The sequence below is a fragment of the Harpia harpyja genome, chromosome 14 (genome assembly GCF_026419915.1).
Source record: "Harpia harpyja isolate bHarHar1 chromosome 14, bHarHar1 primary haplotype, whole genome shotgun sequence".
Taxonomy (NCBI): Eukaryota; Metazoa; Chordata; class Aves; order Accipitriformes; family Accipitridae; genus Harpia; species Harpia harpyja.
The window spans coordinates 9,005,497-9,029,047 of NC_068953.1; the positions used below are offsets into that span (position 1 = coordinate 9,005,497).

Here is a 23,551-nt window from a genome sequence, read left to right on the forward strand (position 1 = left end):
TAGGCTCTGCTGGTGGGGAAAGCCTCCTGGGAACTTTCCTTCCCTTGACTCTGGGAAGCCTCAGCAGCACAGAGGAGCTGGGTGCTGGGGATAAGCACCGGCTGGGGGCTGCCAGCCCATCCCCAAAGCCGCTTTGCCCACCATGGTCCCCTTGCTTGGTGGGACTCAGCCCCAACACGCTTCCCAGAGGAGAGGGAAACAAAAGAGGAGGAGGGGGAAGGGAAGGGTCTAAGAGAAACTTCTTCCAACTTCTTGGGAAGAGAAAAGCCCTATTCAGGCAGAAAGAATACCCATGCAGAACTGGTCACTAAGCAACCCACAGCAATTTGGTATGGCCCGACGCACAGGCAAGGAACAAAGCTGCCTCACTGCCCACCAAGAGCCCAGCGGGGTCCAGAGCTCCTGGGTGCAGGAGTTTGTCCTCAGTCGGTTCTGGAGGGTGACTAGCCTCCATCAGGCTCCCTCTTCACAGGGAGGCCGTTTGCTGCTCAGGAAGTATTTCTGATCTGCTTCAAAGCCCATGGCTCTCCAGGGGTCTGTTGTTCACATGAGGCTACATACATCATTCCCAACAGAGGCACAGTGCATTTCGGCTAACTCCCTGCTCCTACAGACACTACAGGGCTTGTATGGGCAGAGCAGCCAAACGCAGGCTACACCCTCTCCCAGGCAAGCTGAATTCTTCGTTTAGATTACCAATGCGGGGGGGTTGTCCTTTGCCAAAAAGCCTAGTGAGACATGAGAAACTGCTTGGCCTCTCCGCAGCACAAGGAAAAAAGGGACAAAGGAAATCAGGCCTGACAAACCGTGCTGACAATCCATGCTGAAATGCCTCCCTCGGAGTCCAGGGGGTCCCTGGAGATGCTGCTGCCCCCAACTCAAATGCTGCACAAAAGGAAAACCGCTCGCAGCCACAGCAGGTCCACTGGGACCCGTAAGTGTGCAGCTGGGCCCCAATCCAGAGCCTGATGAGCCCAGGGAGATGCACTGGACCTGCTTGGACACTGGAAGTGGCTTTTTGCCTGCATGGTGTCATGGGGGAAACATCCAGCCCTTCATGCATTTGTCTCCAGCATCTGATATACTTGGAGAGCAGTTGCTGGGACAAGGACAAACTTGCCAAGTGTTTACCTACTTCCTCAGGAAGGTGTTTGGCCAGCTCCGATCCCCACCCTGCAATAGCAACGTGAACAAGTGGTGGATGCTAAGGTATGTCCACGCAAGCTGCAGATCCCCTGCAGGTGGAGGTATTCTCATTAACACTCAGTCCTGCCCTTTCGTGGCTTCATCGTCCGCTATCTCAGCCTTTAAGCAATGGCTTTGGACGCACACTAAATAACCACAACCCACAGGGCTGCAATGAAAAATCAGCTGGGATGAAGTAGTGCCATTTATTTTGCTTGTAAAACCCCTTTCAGAAGGCCAATACACTGCAGGCTTGCTGGCTGCAACTGGGCTCCTCTCAGCACGATGGAGGACAGGCACTCCAGCAGCAGCAAGGACAGATAGCATCCATCCCTGGACTTGGAGAGCTCCTACCTCCCCTGGCAAGAGGACAAACACAGCATTTCTGGCACAGCTGGGAGCCAAGCGTGCCAAAGCCCAGCTAAGCAAGGACTTGGCACACCAGGACCACAACACAACATTCACATGTCCTGCAGCCAGGGGAGCGTCAGAGCAAGATGCACCAAGTACGGCATGCCTGCTGCACCATGGAGAGCATTTACCTGCCTTTGAGCTGATGGTGGTGCTCCTTCGGAGGTGGCATGACAAGGCCACAATGGGAAGCAGAAGTGAGACTCATTCTCTCTCAAATTAGTCACGTGGAAGTGTCTGGTCCATCCTTTTTATCTGCAGGGAGCAGAGTGGGAGCAGCACCTCCAGGAATTAAGTCAACCTGAGACAGGATCTGTGTGTCCACCTCCATCCACTGGCTGCCAAGAGAGCTTGCTTAGACAGTACACCCAACTCCAAGACGGGCACCACTAATGGAGAAGATCCACCCAGAATAGAAGGAGTCCCAGCCTGAGGAGTATTTCCTTGCAAAGACAGAAAAGCCCGATGAAGATGCAGGACACTGGACCATATGCTACCCAGATCCATCCTGGATTCTTCTCTCCCAATACCAGTGCCTACAACCATCAGCAACAGCCTTGCAGCACAGCCAGATGGGACTTCTTTGTTGATGTGCTGCATTTTCTTGCTGTTCTTTTCCTGGTCTATAGCATCTGCACATTTGTAGAAACGTTGTGAGAGAACAGAGGTGCTGAAGGAGGGAAATAGCTTTGTGGGAAAGAAATGTGCCTGGAAGTCCAGAGCTAACCTTGGCTTTGGTCGTCCTCTTCCATTCCCAGTGAGGTGTTGCTGAGATTTCCCAGGCAATGGCCCTCATCACACAATCAGGATCTCTGGTAAAGCTTAATGATATTCTCGTCGTGAAGCTTTTTCCACACCTGCTTCTCCAGGTTGAAGTCATGGTTAGTGTAGAAAATCAGACGTTTCCAGTTCTTGTCATAGTAGTGATCCGAGTACTTCTCATGACCCTCCGTGATGTAGCCATAGGCACTCACCTGGGAAAGATGGAGGGCTCACTGGGGAGAGGTACCAAGGACGGAGGGAGCTAAGTGAAATACAGGACACAGCTCCCAAATGGGGAGGGAGCACAGGACTGGGATGCCAGTCAGGGCTCCTCTGGGTGACGCTGCATGGGGGTCCACAAGGACCAGACTGTGAACACTGGCTCCAGCGAGCCTGCTGTCCTCTTACTGCCTCCCTGGGAGGCAGGATTGCTCTCAGGCCACAGCAGGCTTCACAATCTCTAGGTGAACTATTTTGGGGCTGTTTCTCTTGTCTTCAATCTGTTCCTCCACAGCTGACAAGAACCCATATACCCTCAAGGCAGATGGTAGGCAGGGTTGGAGCCACTCCTGCTCTTCCCTGTTAGCCTATCCCCCCTTCCAGACAGTGCTGTGTGCAAGAATCATCATGCCCTTACCCAGTCACAGAGATGGAGGGCAGTTAGCAGCAGGAAGGCCCCTGTTGTGGGTCTGTACAGCCGCCAGTAAGGCTTTTCCAAACTTTTAGATTTTAAAAACCTGCAGCAGGGGAGAAGAAAGCACAGAGCAGTTGTTGGGTGTGGTGGTTCAAGCTAGGCACACTTTGTCCCCCTGTGGCCTACGTGGCATCTTCCCTCCTTGCAGCATTTTCTGGCCATACAAGGCATTTCAGACAAGCCATGAGTATGCCCACATGTGTGGGTACTGGTGTGTGCACAGTAAAGCACAAGGCCAGCCCAGAATGCTTCATCACCTGCACTGCAACCTAAGCCCAGCTCTGCCCCAGCTTTATGGAAGTGGTAGGTCCTGAGGCAGTGGGGATAAAGAAGGGCTGGGTTAAAGGATCTAGTATGTTAAAGCCCACTCTTAAATCTGTCCTCTGCCTTGCAGTGCAGAAGTGGCTTCGAAGCTCCCTGGTACATCCTGCTCCCCATCCACATTCAGGAGTGAAACGAGACACAGGAAAGGTGCAGAGGAGGGTCACAAAACCCGCTAGGAACTGCAGTGTTTTATGCCAGCAGTTGTTAGGAAGGTAGGAGTCCACACCAGGAAAAAATAGCATTCAAGCCCTCTTGGCCTTGGAAAGGATCCAAGTCAGAGGGGAGACGGCAGAAGGAGCAGGGTGGTGCAAGCCATCTGGCACTGCATTTGCCTTCTCTGAGAGAAGGCATAACTCAGCTCTCAAGGAGACCGAAGGGTAAATGAAGCCAAAGCGGGGCACAACAGGAGCTCTTCTTCCTACATCTCTTGGTCACGTGTGGCCCACGATTGGCAAATCTTACAGTGACAGTGTCCAGCAGGCTTGTGAAAAAGATCAGAGAGGCAAAGAAGAGCAGCCAGGCCAAGCAAATGGGATACTGAAGAAGTGCCTATTACCGTGTTTGAGGGCACAGACAACCTCCCGAGTCAACAAGGGATCTCAGGAGAGAAGGGCTGTTACAGAGCCTTCCTCCAAGGTGCTAAGCAATGGGGAACATGAAAGGTTGGTCCTGAACTAGATCAACTCTTCTGGCACTTTAGCAACACTCTTCCCACATCTAAAGTTGCCATTTGCCCAGGACCTCTTTTGGATGCAGAAAGTCAAACTGTCCAATGGCTGCTACTTCTCCAGCTCACAGATGCTGGACATCTACCCACCACTAACATCCCACTGCAGCACCACAGAGAATTTTAACTGACTGCACACTGGTGAAGCTTACCCCCAATCTGCTGGTGTGGCTAAACTGCAGTTACAAGGGAGTGAGCTGGGAGGAGAGAGCCCAGAGATAGACAGAGATGCTGCTGGCCAGAAAAAATAAACCCGTTAGAGTACATAACCTCCAGCTCACCTGTTTTTCATGTATCTGAGGAAATCAGGGTGAACCACCAGGTATCTGTCCATCATGAAATCTTCACCGAATCTCTCCCGGGGCCTCTGCCTAAGGACAGGAATGGGGAGACTCAGGACAAACTCATATTTCATCACAGCTGGAAAGGATCAGCCCCGATACACTTGGTGATAAGAGAAGAGCCACAAACATTGTTAAGTTATTCTGCAACATTGCCCACATTATGACAAAGAGTCCATAACCTATGTGCATTGCAGAGATCAGGGAGGAGAGGCAACAACAGGAGACTGGAATATCAAAAGCATGTGTGTGTATAGACAAGAATTGGTGAAACCAGGCCTTCATCCATGAGTAGGCCACCATGTACAGACACCAGACCAGACAACAGCATGTGTTCATCCCAGAGGACCACAAAGCTTTCTCCAACCTCTGGCCACACATTATTGAAATCAGCTATTTCTGGGAAGGAGGTGTATTAGTTACAGTAGTGCTCAGAGCTGTGGAGGAAATAAGATATTTCTCCAGACCAATCTGCCAGGGGAGGGAGGCTTTAACCTGGCTTTACCCTGGCCTGCACCTCAGCAGGGCTGAGCCCTGTGGAGAGAAAAAGGGCACAACAGAGAGCTCCACAGTGAAGGGTGTAGAGGTGGGGCCAGTTTGTTTTACCCGTAGTGGTTCAAGAATCCTTTCCTGATGTTCTTGTTCAACAGAAGAGCCTTCAGCCACTCATAGTCTCTAGCTCCCTCCAGGAAGTGAATGTATCTGACATGCTAAGAAAACAAGTGAGCATTAATGAACAGCACAAGAGAGATACATCCTTTAAAAATAAAAAGCAAGCAGGCATCTAAGTTCCCTGAGTTTCTCGGACACACATCTTTGGTCTGCAGCTTTTAACTATCCCACAGAAGCAGAATGGAGATAGTATCTGATGTGCAGCTACTTCTAGATGCCAAAAGGCTGGGGTAGGACTGACACAGCTTGCCACTGCAAATACTCACTCCAAGCCAAGCCAATGCAGGTTCCCTCAACAAGGGTAACGCTGAAGTGTTAGCTCAGCCCCTTTGCTCCTCACGCATGGTAAGATCAGAACTGAAGGCCACAGACTAAAAGCATCCCATAAAGGTGTGCATGCATACAGCATGGACCTGACTTACTTTTCCCTGTGGGATGTTGCTGAACCCTCTGTGTCCCAAGATCTGGAGAGAGGACACCAGGGAGTAGGCTGTGAATCCATAAAAGGAGGTTTTTGTTCCCACATCTTTTTCGTAACCTTTGGTTACAGCCCCACTCACCCTGGCCAAGGAAATCAAACAGAGGAGCAGAGTTAGCAGGTGACCAGTGAAAACCCTCGCATCCATGTTTATAACAGGAAAAGACAGTGTTATTCTGGAAGAAGGGAGGATTAGGCCCATTTTGAGCTACACCTCTTGATCTGCAGGAAAGCCCCTGCTTTGGAAATGGCTCTTTATGGCTCACCTGTGAACCCAGGCTCTTCCTGTGTGTTTAGGAACTTTCCAATTCCTTTTTGGTTTTTCATCTCCTCCTGCCATCAGTCATTTTGTCACTTGGCAGGTAGTGCAATACGAGAAGAGGTGAAGTTATCCAGCCATAATTACCTGCTAGCCAGCATAAGCTAGCTGTGTATCTTCTAAGAAGGAAGCCTGCCTTACCGGAAGACGTAGGCATGGGAGTCAATCTCCTGGCCCATCCCAGAGTTATTCAATATTCCTCCATTCCCCACGACAGCACAGCTGATGCATGTCGGCATGCTGCTGTTGCTGTTGGCCAGGAGCAGCTGCTGGTGGGAATTTGGGGGCAGCAGGGACATGACCTCCTCCACCACTGTGAAGCAAACATGGTGGAGAGTTAGCATCAAGAGCCTTTGGGATGGACACAGTGAAAGCACCACAGTTTCCACCATGACATCCACCTAGCCTGATGCCTTTGACAGGGAGATGCTGCAAACCTCCAGCTACTTGGCATAAGGTTCCTGTTGGGAGTTTGATGGTCCCATCCTGACATGCCCTGAGGGACTCACATGAATAATTCAGCTCCATGAAGCCATACGGAGGTGCAAAATGCTCAAGGCGGTCCCACTCACTGTCACTGAAGTATCTCTTGTCTGTGAAGAGCATGATGTTGGGCAGGAAAAGATCTCGCAGCCAGTCAGACTTGGCAGCTTTGGCCTTCACTGATTCAGAGCAGGTCTTGAAAAACAAAAAGAAAACAATAAGGACTGATTAGTAGGAAGCTGATAAACCTGACTGAGTGCCAGTGCTTGTCTGCCTGTGTGTAACAGTATCAGAAAGAACCATAGAAACTCCAGTGGTACATCATCCATTTCCCTCAGTGTCCCCATCACTATGAACACAAGGCATAATTTCAGCACTACATCAATAACTAGCTGGTGGAAAGTCACCTACAAGGAAGCCAGAGTGAATCCAGATCTCTGAGACTTTCCTCTTCAGAGCAACAGGCCTGCGATGCTCACATGTTTTACTGGCTTTGGGCCTCATTAACTGATGCTATCTGTAATAGGTCTAACCTAGACATACCAAATAAGGCTAGCAGTCCCTTTTGGCAAGGCACCTCAAGGTCCTGGCCTCAGAGTGCACATGAGCAAACACAGTGAGGAAGATGTGAGATCAAATCACTATTATCACTCCCTTTAAAATTAAGAAAAAGCACGCAAACAACTTGTTCAACATCATAAATGAATCACACAGAAGCATGCAACTGAGAAGGAAAACCAAGACAGCTGATCCTCTATAACAACAGGGGTATCATTGCAGCTGGCAAGAGTTAGGCTGTGTGTGCAGATGGAGAGCAAACTCCACTGCGCTGGATTTTCCGCTGAGTCAATTTGGGCTCTACTTTCTTAGACATCTTCCCCAAATACCTACTGCAACACCTACTGAAAGTCAAAACAGGAGACCAAGTGGACTGCATGCCCAGCTCAAATCCCCAGCAATGACCAGACTGCATTGCCAAAGCCTTGCTGCGTGCTCCACAGCTGAGCTGGGGTCTCTGCTATGGGTGAGGATGACAATCCAGTCACAGCCTGAGGAGACAGCCTTCACTCTGCCTGTCACAACAGGAGTGCAACGACAAGAACATTGTGGAGGGTTTCATGTTGGCATCATTTCACTTGCAGCATGTTTCATGTCCAGAGACAGTACTGCTCAAGCTGTACTTTGTACTGTCCAAGGCTTGGTACTTCTTGTGCCTCCACAGCTAGACTGGATCAAAACCAGAGAAACTAGGGAAAAGTCTGATCATGTAGGAAATGAAGGACGTGGGAGTGCTTCTAGTCACTCCCCCTCTCTGCAGAATTAGAGATCAGGATTGGAAGCGAGACCCACATGTGACGTCTGGATCCACATCTTCACTAAAGACCTTCCTGTGTGCATTTTCTCCTCTTTTCCATACTGAGGAAGGGTTGTCCCCACTGTCTCAGCTGTTCTGCACACCCAGATCCTTTGCAGCCTCAGTTACAGTGGAGGATGTTCCCAGCTTCCTGCTGTGACTGTTGTCTTACATTTCTCTGCCAGCTCCTGCTCTGCACTTCTGAGATGGCTGCACGTGCTCTGCAGCTTATCAGATGAGAAGATAGGAGCATGTCAGTCAACAAGCAGGATCCTGGTGACCTAACACCACTGTGTCCACAGGCAGTAACACTGGGCAGGAGGGGTGAGGTACTGTCTCATGTGGCATATGCACTCTTAGCCATATAATTTGCCCACTCCCATTTGTATTCGGGGTGCCCAGAGACCATAGGGAGCCCAGGAAGAAGGATGCACATCCTGCACCACAGACTGCATCATCTGCCAGGCCCTTCTGCTGTGACTCAGTAAGGCTGGTCCAGTGCACGAGCTGAAGCATTTAACAGCCAAGTTCCACATTTAATAGTCACAGATCTTTGGATAACAGAGGTATCTTTGGGGCCAGCTGCTCCTCTCAAGTGGCTCAATGCCACACTGAAGAGCACATCCCATCAGCAAAAGAATGGCTCGCACTGCCAAAAGGGGCAATGGGGAACAACATCAAAATACCACAAGGGAGAGAGAACTCCAAAATAAAACATCAAAACAATAAAACTCCTCCTAGGATTTTTTTATCGGCCCAGTTCATCTACCTCTGCTCTCTGCACATCTCCCAAGGCATCCTGGGCACCCTGGGGTTGGGGAATGGGATTAAATTTTTCAAGACTAGCCCCTGCTCCACCGGGAGAAGTCTGAGCAGAACAACATGGTGCCTGCAGCTCTGACAGTCCGCTGCAGCAACACCTACATTCCCCTAATGCCACCAAAATGTCACATGGCAATGGTGCAAGATTGTGGCACTGAGATTTTAAATAGGCAAATGGCTCATCTAAGACCAACGAGCTAGAGCAGGCACTCCTGTCCTCTGCTCATGTGCCTACACCCTCCCTCCTCCCTGAGCACACGAGCAGTGTGTAAAGGGCACTTATACCCATGCATAAAGACCCTTCTCACTCTAGAGAGGGTTACCCACCTGTCCAAGCCTTCCAGCAACAGGGGTGCCAGCAAAAACTGCTCTGGCTAAGCTTTACAAAGAGTTACCAGCATAAGATGGTGGACAGAGACAGTATTGTGCACCATAACTTGCCCCATCTGCTTGCTGAGAACTTTGCTATAGTTTACAACTTTCCTAAAGGCCCTGTTCCTGGACCTGAGTAATGATGAGATGCTCAAATTTCACTTTAAGTTTGTTCCAAACCCTCATAGCTACAAAGGAAAGGCTAAAAGTATGGTCAGAACAAGAGTTCAGTGCAAAACAGAAAAGAAAAAGGCTTTCAATTCCATGGCTGTTAAGACAACCTGATGGGAGGCACCAGGCTTACTGTTTTGGAAGATCACATCAGTAATATGACCTATACAGGCAGAGGTGATCATAAGAACTAATGAAAAGAACAACACTCCCAACAAAAAGGATCTGTAAGAAAACGTTGGAGCTGTAGCTGTGCAAGTGCTACTGCCTTGACAGGTACAACTATATCATTTGAGATTCTCATCTTCACCTCTACCAAAATATTTTACTTGTGCTGACCAGGCCTACAGTTATTCCTATTTAACAAAGAGGAACAAAGCAAGACTTATTGAATGCCAGATCTGTTATGGATTATTTGCTCTGCTGTGACGATGGTTCAATGCATAGCAAGAAAATCCTAGATAGCAACCCAACATGGTGGGACCATCTGAGTCATGGAGCTCTGAATGGGTAAAGAATCTGTTTGTTTACTATGGGTGTCTACATACAGAGTGGAAAAGGTGAATTGGCAACACCTGGGAAATACTCTCCTGCTGTTGATAATAAACCACAAGGACAGCAAAAAAAGTTACTTTTTAACCATCATTTCTCCAGTGGGACACACATACACAGTTGAATTTTTGCCAATATTGACAGAAAATCATAAAATGTGAATGGTCTCCACCCTACTGTCCCCAAAGCAGGCAGGTACATGCTTATCAGTCCTCATCTAATCCTTTTTCTTTGACCTTATTTTGACTTTAATACAACCAACTAACAAAGCCTCCGTTCCTGTGCACTGAGACCCTCCTCACCATCACTACCAGTGTCATTCTTCACAGCCTAGCACAGCACAAGTGTCACTGCTGCCCCACTGCTGTCAAAGCTTTTGACTTGCTTTGGTACAGATGTGCTTGGGTGAACAGGCACACAGAGGCATTCCTTTTCCTGTTCCCTCACCAAGACACTGCTTGTTTTCTTTAACTGGGCTGCATAAAACAAAGATCAAGGCAATCTGGGGATTGTAAACCTGAGTCTTCATAGGAATGCAGATGTTCAGTTTCCCAAGAGACTGGGTGAGAAATGGGATGCCTGTATGAAGACTGCCGTTTAGTGCCAGACACCTAATGCCTGCCTGTAGGCATCACAAGACTAGGTGTGACTCAGCTTACCTCAGGGTGCCATGTCACAGGGAACATATACGCTGCATTGTGTGCCTAAGTCCCCTATGCAATATATCAAGGCACCTAAGAGTGGGACCACCTTGTAGCACATCTAGAAGGTGAGATATTTTCCCCAGCTTCTGATGCACCTGAGCTCCAGAAAGGGCTGCTTGGGCTGACTTTCAAAGGAACCCATGGAAATGCGTGCAATTGCAGTTAAATTCCCATACTGGAGCATGGTGGAGGACTGGCCAGGCTAACTGAGTTGTACATATAGGTCTCCCTCGCTGGGTCCCAGCAGCATCTGCATATACCAGTAAGTTGACCTACCAGCTTGGAGATCATCCTCGACTGTGAAGGGCACATACACCCGGGGGACAGCAGACAAGGAGGTCAACAGGGAGGCATCATTCTTGGTGAACACACACAGCCATCACACCTACCAATGGTGGAGATGAGTTGTCCAGCAGGTACTTGTCCTCGAAATCCCACTGCGGCTCAGACTTGAAGTCAGCAGCCCTCAGCTTCTTCTTTTCTGTCACTGCAGCAGCCTGAGGAAGAGGTCTTACAGTTTTCACTGATGCAGGAGGCTCTTTTGGCTTTGTTTGGTCTTTGGATATGTTGTTTTCATGAGCTCCCTTCATCCCAGAGGATGGTTTCACTGTTGCCTTCTCCTTGGCTCCCTCCACCCTGGGAAGTGGTTTCACTATTGTCTTTTCCTTGGCTTCTTCCACCCCTGGGGCTGGTCTCACTGTTGTTTTCTCATTGTTTCCCTGCACCCTAAGGGGTGTTTTCACTGTTGTCTTCTTGATTCCCTCCAATGCAGGGGGTGGTTTCACAGTCATGTTCTCCTTGGCTTCCTCCAGCCTGGCAACTGGTTTCATCATTTTCTTCTGCTCCTCCTTTCCTTCCCATCTTGGTGTCTTCTTAACCATATCTTGTTCGAGCCTTGTGACGTCTCTCCCCAAAATCACCTTTAAAAAGCTCCTTGAGTTCCCATTATCAGAATAGTTTAAACCCTGTTGCTCTTGGGTCTCCGCTTGTAGCATATCTGGGGCACGTTCGAAAATGCTCAATTGCCTGAATGCAATCAAAGGAAAAGAAGAACCATCACACACACCTTCAACTTAACACTGAACACCTTCCAGCCCATTTCTAGTGCTCTTGACTCTGAGCCCCTCTCTGTGTTTCAGAGCAACCACTGCATACAACCACCACACTCAGAGGACTTGCCTTGGCAACTGCCACTTGAGTTTCTGCAGGATGCTGTATGAATTCAATTTCATCTTCAACTTTGCCACCAAAGTGTTATTCAACTTCCCACACCATCCTGGCCTGAATACCACTTATCTCCCCACTAAGCAAATTCCAGAGACTACACACTCCTCTTGAGCACTTGGCTCATGAAACATCCACACCGGCAGTAACTGCAAACCAGCACAGAACAGCTTTGCTCTGCACTGGACAGACCACTGGCAACGTCCCCAGAGCACTGCAGGACTGTTTTGGAGATCCTGAGCTCAGGACAGGGCACACACCATGAAGGCAGCCATCTGGCTCTCTTTGCCAGTAGAGCCAAGTGCTTCAGGAACAGAGCATGAAGATCTTCCAGAATTCAGTAAGGGAAGTCTAATAAGTGAAACTCACTCCTTTACCATACATCACTTCTTGAGCATTTGGGGCCACAAGGCGCTTTTTCCTCTCCTCCTCACCCTTAGCCAGCTAATGCAATGGCATCACACAGCACTCGCCAGGCACACATGTCTTAAGACAGGCACTTTGAAGCTATTAAAATACACTCTGAAGCTTAAAAATATAAAATCTCTGCATTTTCAACAATCACCTCTAATATTGCAGCTGCCCTGTTCCCCAGTTCAGAGGCATAGGCAGGTACAAGGATATCATAGGAGGATACAGCTGCCAACAGACTGGGCTGAAACCCAGCAAAAAAATCAAGGCCAAAGTGGTGGGGTTTTGTCCCAAACATTCATCCTTATCTGCACATGGTTGGAGGGTGGAACAGGAAAAAGGAAGGTGAAAAATTTCTGCAGCTGAGCTTTTATGTACAGCAAAGCTTTTCGGAATAAACCAGCATAGTTGTGGCAGTCTGATTTCACACTCATGTTCACCCTTTGCATGATGCATTTGCTTCAGAGAGCTGTGGATTGCTTCCGAGGTGATAAATGGGGAAAAAGAGCACCTATGCAGATAGCAGGCTGTAGATAACAGTTCAATTGCTGCTGAAGCTTCAGAGCGGTATGGCATTCATTAAAGTGATTAGGAAATTATCAACTAAGAGGCTTTTAAAAATAATTTTGTATCAGATAAATACTTGAACCTTTCCAATGCTATTTCTGAGAAAAAGAGGTTGTGGTAAATAGCCTGTCAGCTCTTCCTCTACCTCCCCTCATAATCACTAGCCAGTTTCAACCAAATAGGCAGCAGTTGCTTTCTATCATAGTGCTTCATGTATAAACTTGTAACTGTTTACTGCCTAATAAGAGAAAAGATTTTATATATACGCCCTAAGTAAAGAGAAATTTGGTAAGGTAGCTCAGGCAGATCCTAAATCCTTGGATGACTTTCTGTGGTATTTTTAAGATGACGTTTAAAATTTTGAAACCAAAGGGCAGAGAACAAATGAAACAGGACAGCATGACAAACCACCCCCAAACCCAGACTTTCTGTATGTGCTGTCTTGCAGGGCACAGATTCCATCCCAGCTCTATTACACTTTAATTTCAAATATTATGCCAAAGATACAGAGACAAAAACGTAAAACTGAGAGCCCTTCACATCCAAAACCTTGCTCCCTGCAGTCAGACCCACATGGCCAGGCACTCATGCCTACACAGGACCCTGCTCTCCTGACCAGCATTTTAAACCCAGACAAATGGTCAAAGCAGCTCATCAAATTTCAGGCCCTAGCGTCCAGCTGGCAAACAACTGCAGAAGCTCAATGAATGACATTTACTGTCATTTTCCTCTCCATTTACAAAGCCCTAGGACAAATAGAGGATAAAGCCATGTAAATGCTGCTTTGTGTACTTTATGTTACATATAAAGGTATGGAAATAGAACTGACACACAGATAACCACATACAGCTCATGACTAGTTGTGTTTTACTTAAGTTGCAAAAATATGGACATTTCCATTATCTGAAACTATGGCAGAATGAAATGGCTTCAAGCAGCTGGGCATGGAGTTCTTGTCCCTGCTCTGCCACTGATGGGCTCTGTGATCAAGGACAACTCACTTCACTTCTCTACACCTCCTCCTTCTCTCCTTTCCCCTGCCTCCCTTGTGCAGATTCCGACCTCTCCAAATTGATAGCTGTCCTCCAGGTGTGGTCTCAAGTCGCTGGAGCTGAACTAAACTCATGCCACCTCCAGAAGAGATGTAGGTGTTCCCAGCCTCACCCCTGCTGCCTGCCCCCACAGTATCAGCCCTGAGAGTTCCAGCTGAAAACCAACCCCCACAAAGACAAGCCAGACATGCTCACCAGGAGAGCTGGGACCATATGAGGGCTGGTGGGGAGGCTGGGGAGTGATGCTTCCTATACACAGCACAGGGCACTAACATGTAAGCAAGCCATGCTTTTAGTAGGAAAGGCTCAGGTATCTGCTGTGCTTGTGCAAGGAACAGTGCTTCCTGCCAACAATGCTGGAGACATTTTACCGCAGTCTACACTGCAATTCCCTCCACACCCATTCTTGTAGGATTTACTTGACCATTGATATAAAAAATAATATATTGATCATGTCAGCATGACATTGGTCTCCCAGTATGCAGCATATTTGTATTAGGAATCAGATACTGAACTTGCTATAAATTCAAAGGTATCCCACCAAGTTTAATGTTCAGCAATGAAATCTGGACTAGGGCTGAATGAGGTCCTTCTGGGAGCCACCAGGAAAAGCAAATACTATGTAGTGCCAAAGTATGAAATCAGGTAACATTAGTAAAGCAAAAATGGCTCTCTTAAACAGCTATGCAAGGAAACACTGGAAATTAGTGAACCAGCAGAAGCAAGTTTTTGACTGTGGATCTTCCAAAACCGTGCTCTGATTCTACACAACATGGTCTGCTAAAGCAAAGTGGTCATCTCAGTCAGATCAAAAGTACAAGTTTCAGGGTAAAAAGACACAGAGACAGAGAAAGAAAGTGAGCACAAGCACTCTATCCAGACAGTGCATATCACAAGGAAGCAGGTCTCTTACCTGAAAATCCTTGTTTTTGACAAGCCAAACAAGGAGCTGAAATTAGCGATGAAGATGCAGAAGTGTGTTAAAACAATGAGCCAAATGAGGGCTCTGGGAATTTTAGGAAGCCTTCTCCTGAAAAACCACATGGCGAGATGCCTGAAAGCGACAGAGGCTCTGCTGCTGCTGCCCAGAGGTGCTTGCTAGGCAGTGCTTTCCAAAGGTGTGTTGAATGAGTGGGCTGGTCTTCTCTCTGGATTTCACTACAAGAACACGCACACCCTCTCTCCCAACATTCCTAGACACTCCGCACACAGATCCAATTTCTCAGACAAGAGAACAGCTTTGCACTGTTCCTGTCTATCATCCTAAGCTTACTGCAACACAGAGCGGGGAAAGAAATACCTTTTACTGCAAACAATGGAAGTTTCCTATATTTTCCTTACTGAGGTTAGTCCAGCGTAAGAAGGAAACTCTTTACCTCTAAATCCAGTGGAAGCATCACTGGGAACATTTGTGTGAATTATGGAAGTAGCCATAGTTACAGTCAAAGAAATTAGCTTTCAGACCACCACCTACCCAAGGGCTCAGGCAAGATTCTAGCCATAACCTTAAACAGATCTTTATTTTCTTCTTCATGCAGTAATTGCTTGTAGCTCAAATCCAGAAGCAATCCCTGCCCTCAAAAGCTGATGGCTAGATATGCATCCATTTTACCTTGTGATTGCTTTGAATAAGTCAAAGTAAGACTCCTTGCAAATCCACCATAGAACAGAGGAGTTTGTGTTTAAAGGCATATTAGTGCTTGAGTAAAGCATTAGAGTACAGGGCTTAGAGTCAGACAGTTCCCTCCCTCTTTAATAAAGCTGACCTGCCTTTAGGGCAACTGGAAAAACTTCAATCCAGCACTTGTGAATTTCACTTGTCTGAAAGGTGCCAACTCCATCACAATCCAACGGCACTATTGCTGACAAACTTGTTACACAGGCCTGCCTGGAGCTCAGGTTCCCAAGCCAAATCATGAGTGAGCCACTTCAGCTCTGAGCTGCTTGTACAGACAGCAGCAATACACATTCTTCATCTGCTCTTCTTTTTGAGCTCTCAGTCAAGCTGCCTCCAGTACCAATTCTAGGACTGGTCTTTTACTTTTGGCTTTTGAACCATCCCATCACTTCACAGGGATCAGTGAGTGGCCAGGAAATAATATCTATGTCAGTTCACCACTAAACCAGAACCTGGTCGGATTTGAGTCTGCGGCTAGTTGTAGAATTTAAAAGAACTAGATCACCCTGGGGACCCCCACAGTACAGCCCCTTGAAATTCAGTTGGTTTCAAGGGAGTATCTAATATATCTGAATTTTTATTCCACATAACACCAAAATAAATTTCAAGTTTCTCACATCTGTGAATCATGCCATCATGGACAGACAGACAACTGCCTTCTACACTATTGCCCTTAGTGGGACCCTGGTCATTTGGGTTTTGTACAGTACAGCCAGGCTTTGTTCATCAACAGTGTCAGTTAAAACAAAGCTTCACTAATGCCATGTGCACATGAAACGCTCCAAGGGTAATGAGTCCCTGTCGCAACCTCAGGGGTTTGCACTACACTTGATTTGAGCCATGAGCATATTCAGACCTGGGATATGTTGCTTCTCATTGATAGGTAGCACCTGACAATATCTCCCCATCCCAAGTTCCACGATACATATCCCATCCTCTTCTCTTCATGAAAATCAGCAGTCTGCCTGGAGATCAATCTCTGGCACTCCAGAATACATCTCCCCACCAGCAGAGGGAAAGCTTAGCAGAGATGAATGAACACCACAGCCAGAGAAATGCTTACCTGTACCAGAGATGTAGTTTTACGTGCTACAGCAAAGGGCTATTTTAACTTCTGGGGAGCTGTTAAATATTAACCCTGACAGTTCAAGGGGAGATGGCTATATTGCTTCTTACAACACAGGCTGCTTTTGCACAGGTCTTATAAAAAATAAAGCTTAGATATAAAAAAGCTTTTGTTGACAATATCACAAGTCTCAGAAGCTAGCACTCACACTGTTACTAAATACACAGAGAACTGAAGATGTTTGCTTTAAGTTACAGGAAAGCCAGTCAACAGGTTTCCCACCTACCTTGTAACTCTCCACACATCACAGCAAAAAGCTGCAAGGATTCCCTGTACAAGGCTCAGCAGTAGCTGCATTTCTTTATTGTCCATACTTCCTGACAAGTTACTCCCTCTGGATTTAAGTGCAAGACATTGGTTATGAGAGGACCTAGGAGAAAAAAATGAAACAGTAACACAGGTTTGAAAAGCCTTTGAAGAAACACAAGGGAGGTTGTTAGTCCAGGGTACCATCCTACCTCCACCTACAGCAAAACATTTCACTATTGCTCAAACTGAGCCTAGGATCAAAGGAGATCTGTTGAACAACTACAGGCAATGAGAAAGGGATCAGCCAAGGTATTGCCATATTTCCGGGCAGCCCTCATCAGCTTCAGACAATTCTAGAAAGGTGGGCTACAGGTCTGGGTATGCAGCAGGCAAATAGCAACTCTGTGCCCACAAGATCTCCAACAGGACATTCTTACAGGAACAAGTATCAGTCCTGAAGCACCGATATGCAGCATACATAGCAACGGCTTCATTTTAGCCTTCCTCTTTCAAGCCCTATGCACTTCAGGCATACTGCTTGGAAGAAGCTGCTTGTGTGCAATTACAAGTCTTTTTTTGTTGATAGGGTCCCAAAGGGAAATTCTGGAGGCAGCAAACGTTTTCCTTCAACCTCCTCCATGTAACATTACTGTGAAACCAAGAGCCACAAGGGATAGCAGGATTCTTACAACCAGAGAAAGACAGTTTTCTTTGCTTTTAAGGAACTGGGCTGGCAATTGTGGATAACATGTCTGTAGTACTCTCTGTTCAGGAAGGACTGTGCTTGGGGGAATATCCAAATCTCTGGCAAGCACATTAGCCAAAACCAGGCTTGCTATGCAAAACACACAGCTTTTCACCTTCTTGGTCTAAGAAAAGAAAACCTAAAAAAAAACCCCTATCGGAGTACTGGCTTTCACTTCCCTGGAGTATTATTTCATCATCCTCTACCCCCACTGCTGAAACCGGTCTGTTAGAGCTCAGGCAGCCAGGCTGGTGAGCTCAAACATGAGGTCAGATTGGGAAATGGGGATGTATTGTAACTCATCAGGGATGGCCTGGTGAAAACTGAGGCCTATAGCAGAGCTGTTCCCTTATAAAGCTCTATAAGAAGTATGATTCCTGGGATACACAGGGCTCCCAGCCCACAGACAGGAAGATAGTAAGTGAAGACTGCACCTAACACAGGAGTTGGCAACCTCTCAAGGGCCACAGGCCAGACGCCAGCCTCCTTTTCCAAATGAGAGGTTTTGCATGTTTCTCTGGCAGTCCTACTGGCAATCCCAGGAGATGCTGCTTCTCTCATGGTGTAGAGACTCGGAGCCCAGCACTGCCGCTCCGTGTTCAGTGTGTCCAGCTACTAACATCGAGGCCCACACCAGAAGTTCTTCTATTCTTTAATGCCATGAAAACAGGCCCTTTGCTTTTTTAAGCAAACTCCACCTGGGACCATCAAGTGAAGATGGTTATCTATTAGCTCTTTTCATCTCCCAACAGTCCCTTTAATTCCACACCTACTTAAGTACATCCTTAATTACATCCTGGACAAATAAAAGGCAGATTTGCCTTTCTGTTTGGGTTTTTTTTTTTATAAACAAACTTTATCTCCATTAGATCTTAAGCTCCTGTATGTTGTGGGTGTCAGCTAGAGTCTGAACTATGCCAACAATTTATCTGCATGCACCTTCTCCAGAGGGCTATGTATCAAATCTTGTTTACTTGCCTGTGCCCTGTGTGCTTTCCACTTTCCCATGGCTCTGAGCTAGGGAACAGGGCATCACAAGCTGTGCTTTAAGGACAGAGCTGTTCTACAAATTGATCAAGCTTCACTGTAGGACAAACTTGTCTTTCAGTGATGTCCACAACATACCAAAAACCAGTATGTGACTGGAAGCCTGTGGAATAAGAAGCTGCTAAAGAAGCTGGGGGTGTGTGGACCTGTTCACAGTATTACTTGATGATATAAGAACTGAGTGAGTTCTAACCGAGAGAGAAAAGGAATGACATTGCCTGCAGCATGCGACTGCTCTGTGGTCATGCCTGTGGGTTAGCAAAGGCTTGGCTTGGAAATGTTAGGGTCTTGTTTTCCCCTGCCAGTTCAGTAGTCATCTTCAGAAGCACATGCTTTTAGGCTGGGAATCCAGGGGGGAAAGAAATTACAAGAGCAAACTCTGCACAGCTATTTGTCTTGCTTTCACCAAACAAAACCAATAGCCCCAAAACTCCCAAGCTTGCCTGAATTCCACACTCACTGGCCATTTTCCAGCAAGTCCGTTCCCTTCCACACCAAACCTTCTCTCAAAACCACTGAACACACCCTGAGTGACAACTGCATTTATTGAGGCAAAGCCCCCACCTCTCTACTGCTGCACTTGCAAGAATGCCCACAGTTTTGTCACAGAGCAAAGCCTCAGCGAACTGCGCCAGGAGGTGGGGAACAGCTTAGTGAGCCAACTGGTCTGTGTTCTCCATGCGCTGAAATGCCCCAGGAGAGAAAGAGACAGTGGCTTTCACGGTGGAACACTAGGAAGCACCTCCTCAGTGTCCACACAGCAGAGTTGCAGAGAATGCAAAACTTGTTGTTTTTTACTAGTGCTGTTTTGTCTGCTTGGTATCCAGCCCCACGCAGCTAATGCCCCAGTAAAGAAACTGCTTTGAATCTATGTTGTGACAGCAGATGATATGTGTCCAAGATGGAATATTTCCCCCTTTCCCACATTGTAATGGGACCACAGGCAGGCTCCTCCAGCTAGCTCCCATGTACCACGGAAAGTCCTTGCCTGGAGCAATCACTGGGAGATGGGGTCTAAGTCCTCCAAATTTGGCTGTATTACAGCCTCTGGTCACTGGAACTTGTTTTAGTTCTTTCTGTAAGCACAATGACTACTCAGCTATTGAGCATGTTCCCTGTGCCCACAGCGACATGCGTTAACATCTCTGTATTGAGTGAAGCAGACCAAGTCTTCCATCACATTTTTCTGCTTCTTGATCTCTTCACAATTCACCCCATCCCGCTTAAGCTGCAACACTGAAATAGCTCTGGTCCCAGCATTCCTTTCTCAGACACGCAAAGCTGAGAAGACTGATGAGCCACTTCATGTGAAAGAATTAAAAAAAAAAACCCTGAAAAATACACTCCCAGCAACAATGGCTGGAAATGTCAGCTGGAGTTACACAGGCTGGAAAGAACCAGGGATCCTTTATCCAAATGCCTCCCTCAACAGCCTTTTGTCTGTGCCATCCCAGCAGGAAGCCTAGCATATCACCCAAGAGCTGACAGAGAGAGAGACAAACTGACACCACTCCAGGGCTGATATGGGTTGTTGCTTTTTTTCCCCTTTAAAATCTATGTGATGGAAAGGAAGAAAATATTCTGTTCCTTGACTAGGAATCTCTCAGAGAGCTGTTCCCCCAAGGAGCAGGGCAGTACTGCAGACAGGTGAGGAGGTAATTTATTAAACTTATGGCTAGCTGGCCTCCCACCAGAAAAGCAGCCTCTCCAGCTCCTATCCCTGACAGCTGCCAGGAGCAGGAGCGTTCCAGGACTCTCCACTGTTCCAGAGAGAGAAACACAAGAATCACAAAGCCCAAATCCCTCTCTGTACCCCGGCAAAAAATGCAGGCATGTTATCTGAGCACTTCACATCTGGCTGCAAAAATTAGGCCTTGCACAGATACGAATTACAGAATCACATCTGTGTGGGGGTCTACTAATTTTAGAGCCAGAAGTGAAATATTTCTTGCTAAAGGTCTTTCCCATACTCTTCCCACTGACTTAACATCAGAAACCACCCCTGTTGACATCTGGCAGGACAAATGTGCCATTTGGCATCCTTTGGGGTGAAAAGTGCTACAGGAATGCAAGATGTAAGCCTGCTTCTTGAGTGGTATAAATCATCATGCCCCTGATTTACACTTGGAAAAATGTGGCCTCACAGTGCCTTCCTCTCTGTTCCTGACTGACAGATGCATCAGCGAAGTGCAGTCATGTTTTTAGCTGCAAGAGTAGCACAGCCACATGGTCCTGTGATAAGGAAGATGGATTTACTGCTGGAAATCACATGCTTCTCTTCCCTCCTCTCTGTCTATTGTCTTCTACTTAACAGTTCTTCTCCTACTTTATTTAGATCCCTAGAGGGTCCTGTGCTACTTATCTCCATCCTCCTCCTATTAACTTGACAGAGGCTTTTGCCAGCCACGGAGAGAAGGTAATTCTTTGCTACTCCAGTTGCACACCACCTATCAACTTCATACTGGGAAAACCCCAGGCAAAGTAATTGCTGGGCAGGAAAGCAGCACACTGTGCTATTGTAGTGGAAATGTGAGATCCTTGTGCTCAGGAAGGGCATGCCATTCTCTCCTGGTTCCCTGGGAGCTGCTTAGCATCTGTTCAATGAGGGTTTGTCTCACAGGCCTTAGAACTCCAGGAAGGACACTCCTGTTGCACAGTCTCAGCCGGGGCCAAGAGGATCAGCCAGTCTGTTTCTAATAATGCTGCGCAATGACATTATTCATCTCTTCCCGAGAGATGCACTTCCTAAAGATGGGTGTCACTCTAGTGAAAAGTATGGCACGGAAAAGTCAGGCAGGACATACACTGAGTGTGTTTGTTCCTACCTCTGCAGCTTGCATTTCAAGCCTTGTGTCCCCTTTTTTAGTTACCAAATGAGAATGAACAAGCCTACAACAGGAACAGTCTAAGCTGCGTTGTTAATGGGATGATGTCAAATTCAGGTGGTGTCCAGCCCTTGTGCTAATCTCCGCTAGCCTGCCATTACAGCTCTCTCTTCTGTAGTGGGCATTTTGCACTCACTGAGATGCTACCCACTCATCTAGAATGAGTTATGCTGCAGAGCCACTGCAACAAAAGCTGGAAGAGACATCCTGAAAGGTCATCTCATACAGCTCCAAGCTTCAGTGATATCTAAACCAACCCTGTGAGAAGATGTTGGTTGGGGCTTGTTGATCTTTCCAGGCTTGAGGTTTCTCCCTAAGCAATCTACACTGCTGCGTCACGCTCCACTGACAGTCATCTAGGGCACCTCCTTTGCTCCACCTTGCCTTTCAACTTGGTCAATGTTTGAGTTCATATTTACCCTTTGATATTGCAATCATAAGTAAACGCAAGCCCAGTTTACTAAAATAATTAATACCTTAAGAGTAAATGCACAAAACAATCAAGAGCAAGAGGACACTGAGAGCTCTGTAGAAAAATAAGAAACATGGAAAATTACTCTTCTGGTCATTCAGCTATGTGTGCTATTTTGTGAAACCATATGGTAAAAAGCTCTGAGAATCCAAGAGCAAGTTACAAGCCCTTGGGTTTACAAACTTTATGTAATTTACCCTAAAGTACTTGCAAATTACCTTACTGTGTTTCCTTCAATTGATACTGAAAGGCAGTCATTGCTGAGAGGAATACGATGAGCCATGCTACAGCACCACAAACTTTTCCAGACAGAAGGTCTCTGAAATAAACAGAAAGAAGACAGAGCGGTAAAATGCAGTTAATCACACGAAAATTTAACCAGGATTATGCCAACAGTCCTGCTTTTGCCCAGAGCTACATGGATATCTTTTTGCTTTCAGCTTTATCTAGATACTGGTGGCTCCACCACAACGTCCTCAGAACCCTGATGGCTGAAGCCACAATGCTCCAGCAACTCACAAGTCTAAGGCGGGCTATTTGTTTTGCCACTGCCAAAGTATTTCACTGTTGTTCAGGAGGTCTATTAAAAACATTTAGATATGTCAAGTGCCCCACAAATACATTAAAATAACTACACTGTTTCATAGATAGAAGTTCAGGTCCTCCCTAAAATACAATTTGATTTGAGAATTAGCTTTATCTCACTCATAACTCACGTCTACAAAATGCACATTGTCTCCTTCTCTTTCAAGATAAATAGGTGGCATTTTACTTGTGGAATTTCACATGGTTTGCTATCTAATCTATCCAGGGAAAGAAAAACTTCCCATCTTGTCATGTGGTTAGTCTTTGGGTTCTCTGTTATCCTGTAAAACAATTTATTGTCTAGGGATTGCAGCTGAATTGCAAGACAGTTTTTCTAGAAGGCCAGTTCCTTCAGTTGTTTACTGTTCCCTGTAGAATGCTGTATTCAGCCAGCCTCTCACTTCTATTAGTATCAGCACTTGACAGGGTCTGGCCTTACAACTTCAAGAAACCAGAATACTGCAGTTCCATTTACGCATAAATAAATAGTGCATACTTCACTAAAAAGGCCATTCACCGTACATACCCCAGGTGCAAGTTTATCTGCTACAAACTTTGAAGTGCACCACTGGTCTGGAAAGCCAACAAAAACGGTATCTGAAGGCTGTCCGATCTTGTGCCGGGGACTCTGTGTTAGATATGCTCAGTCACAGATAACTGTTCTACCTGCCTGCTCTGCTAACTGCATCCGAAATGCCAAAATCAAGACAGGCCTGGTGGTCACCAAAATTACCAGGGTTTTCCTGCAGGCCAAATCGAGTCACACTCATGCTTGCAAACCCTTGGTCACCAGTATTATCAATCTGGTTTGACTCAGAGCAGAGTCGAGGTGATCAAATTTTGTTTCAACACTGCAACTGGCAAGTGGAATTGATGAACAGAGAAGAGGTGAGCGGAACTGGCAAACAACAGACCATCCTTCCACTATCCCTTCCTACATGCACCAAAAAACAACTTTAAATAACGTACCTGTCAATACTGTCCGCTAAGTGACCCAAGGAGCATGCTCTCAGTACCCCAGCCACCCTTCTCCAAAACTAGCTGTGCAGATGCCTATTTTCTGATATTTTGTCCTCACAAAGAAGGAAAAAGAATCAAGAACATGAGACAGGCAGCTAATGCAGTGTCCTGTCCTCTAG

General features: G+C 46.8%; 1 protein-coding gene across 3 annotated transcripts; it reads right to left on the bottom strand.

Moving 5' to 3' along the window:
* Positions 1-156: 156 nt before the first annotated feature.
* On the bottom strand, positions 157-22,137 carry ST6GALNAC1 (ST6 N-acetylgalactosaminide alpha-2,6-sialyltransferase 1). 3 transcript variants are annotated; one of them, XM_052808991.1, is made up of 10 exons: positions 22,046-22,137; positions 16,656-16,799; positions 10,761-11,397; positions 6,423-6,591; positions 6,055-6,226; positions 5,539-5,677; positions 5,051-5,154; positions 4,385-4,474; positions 2,996-3,095; positions 157-2,570 (listed from the first exon to the last, which is right to left on the bottom strand). In XM_052808991.1, exons 1-10 carry the CDS (start codon positions 22,108-22,110, stop codon positions 2,400-2,402), a joined length of 1,791 nt encoding a protein of 596 aa, XP_052664951.1. In that variant the 5' UTR covers positions 22,111-22,137; the 3' UTR covers positions 157-2,399. The 3 variants fall into 3 exon arrangements, with proteins under 3 accessions (XP_052664951.1, XP_052664953.1, XP_052664952.1); XM_052808993.1 differs by lacking the exons at positions 16,656-16,799; positions 22,046-22,137 and adding an exon at positions 14,539-14,825; XM_052808992.1 differs by lacking the exons at positions 157-2,570; positions 2,996-3,095; positions 4,385-4,474 and having other exon boundaries at positions 4,951-5,154.
* Between the last annotated feature and the right edge of the window lie 1,414 nt (positions 22,138-23,551).

Bases quoted from the DNA above. Each gene is read 5' to 3' on its own strand.
- ST6GALNAC1 (XM_052808991.1), bottom strand. From the start codon at position 22,110: ATGGCTCATCGTATTCCTCTCAGCAATGACTGCCTTTCAGTATCAATT. The intron at 6,592-10,760 runs GTAGGTGTGATG...TTGTTTTTCAAG, and splicing joins ACAACTCATCTCCACCATTG to ACCTGCTCTGAATCAGTGAA. The intron at 5,155-5,538 runs GTAAGTCAGGTC...TTGTTTTCTTAG, and splicing joins GCAACATCCCACAGGGAAAA to CATGTCAGATACATTCACTT.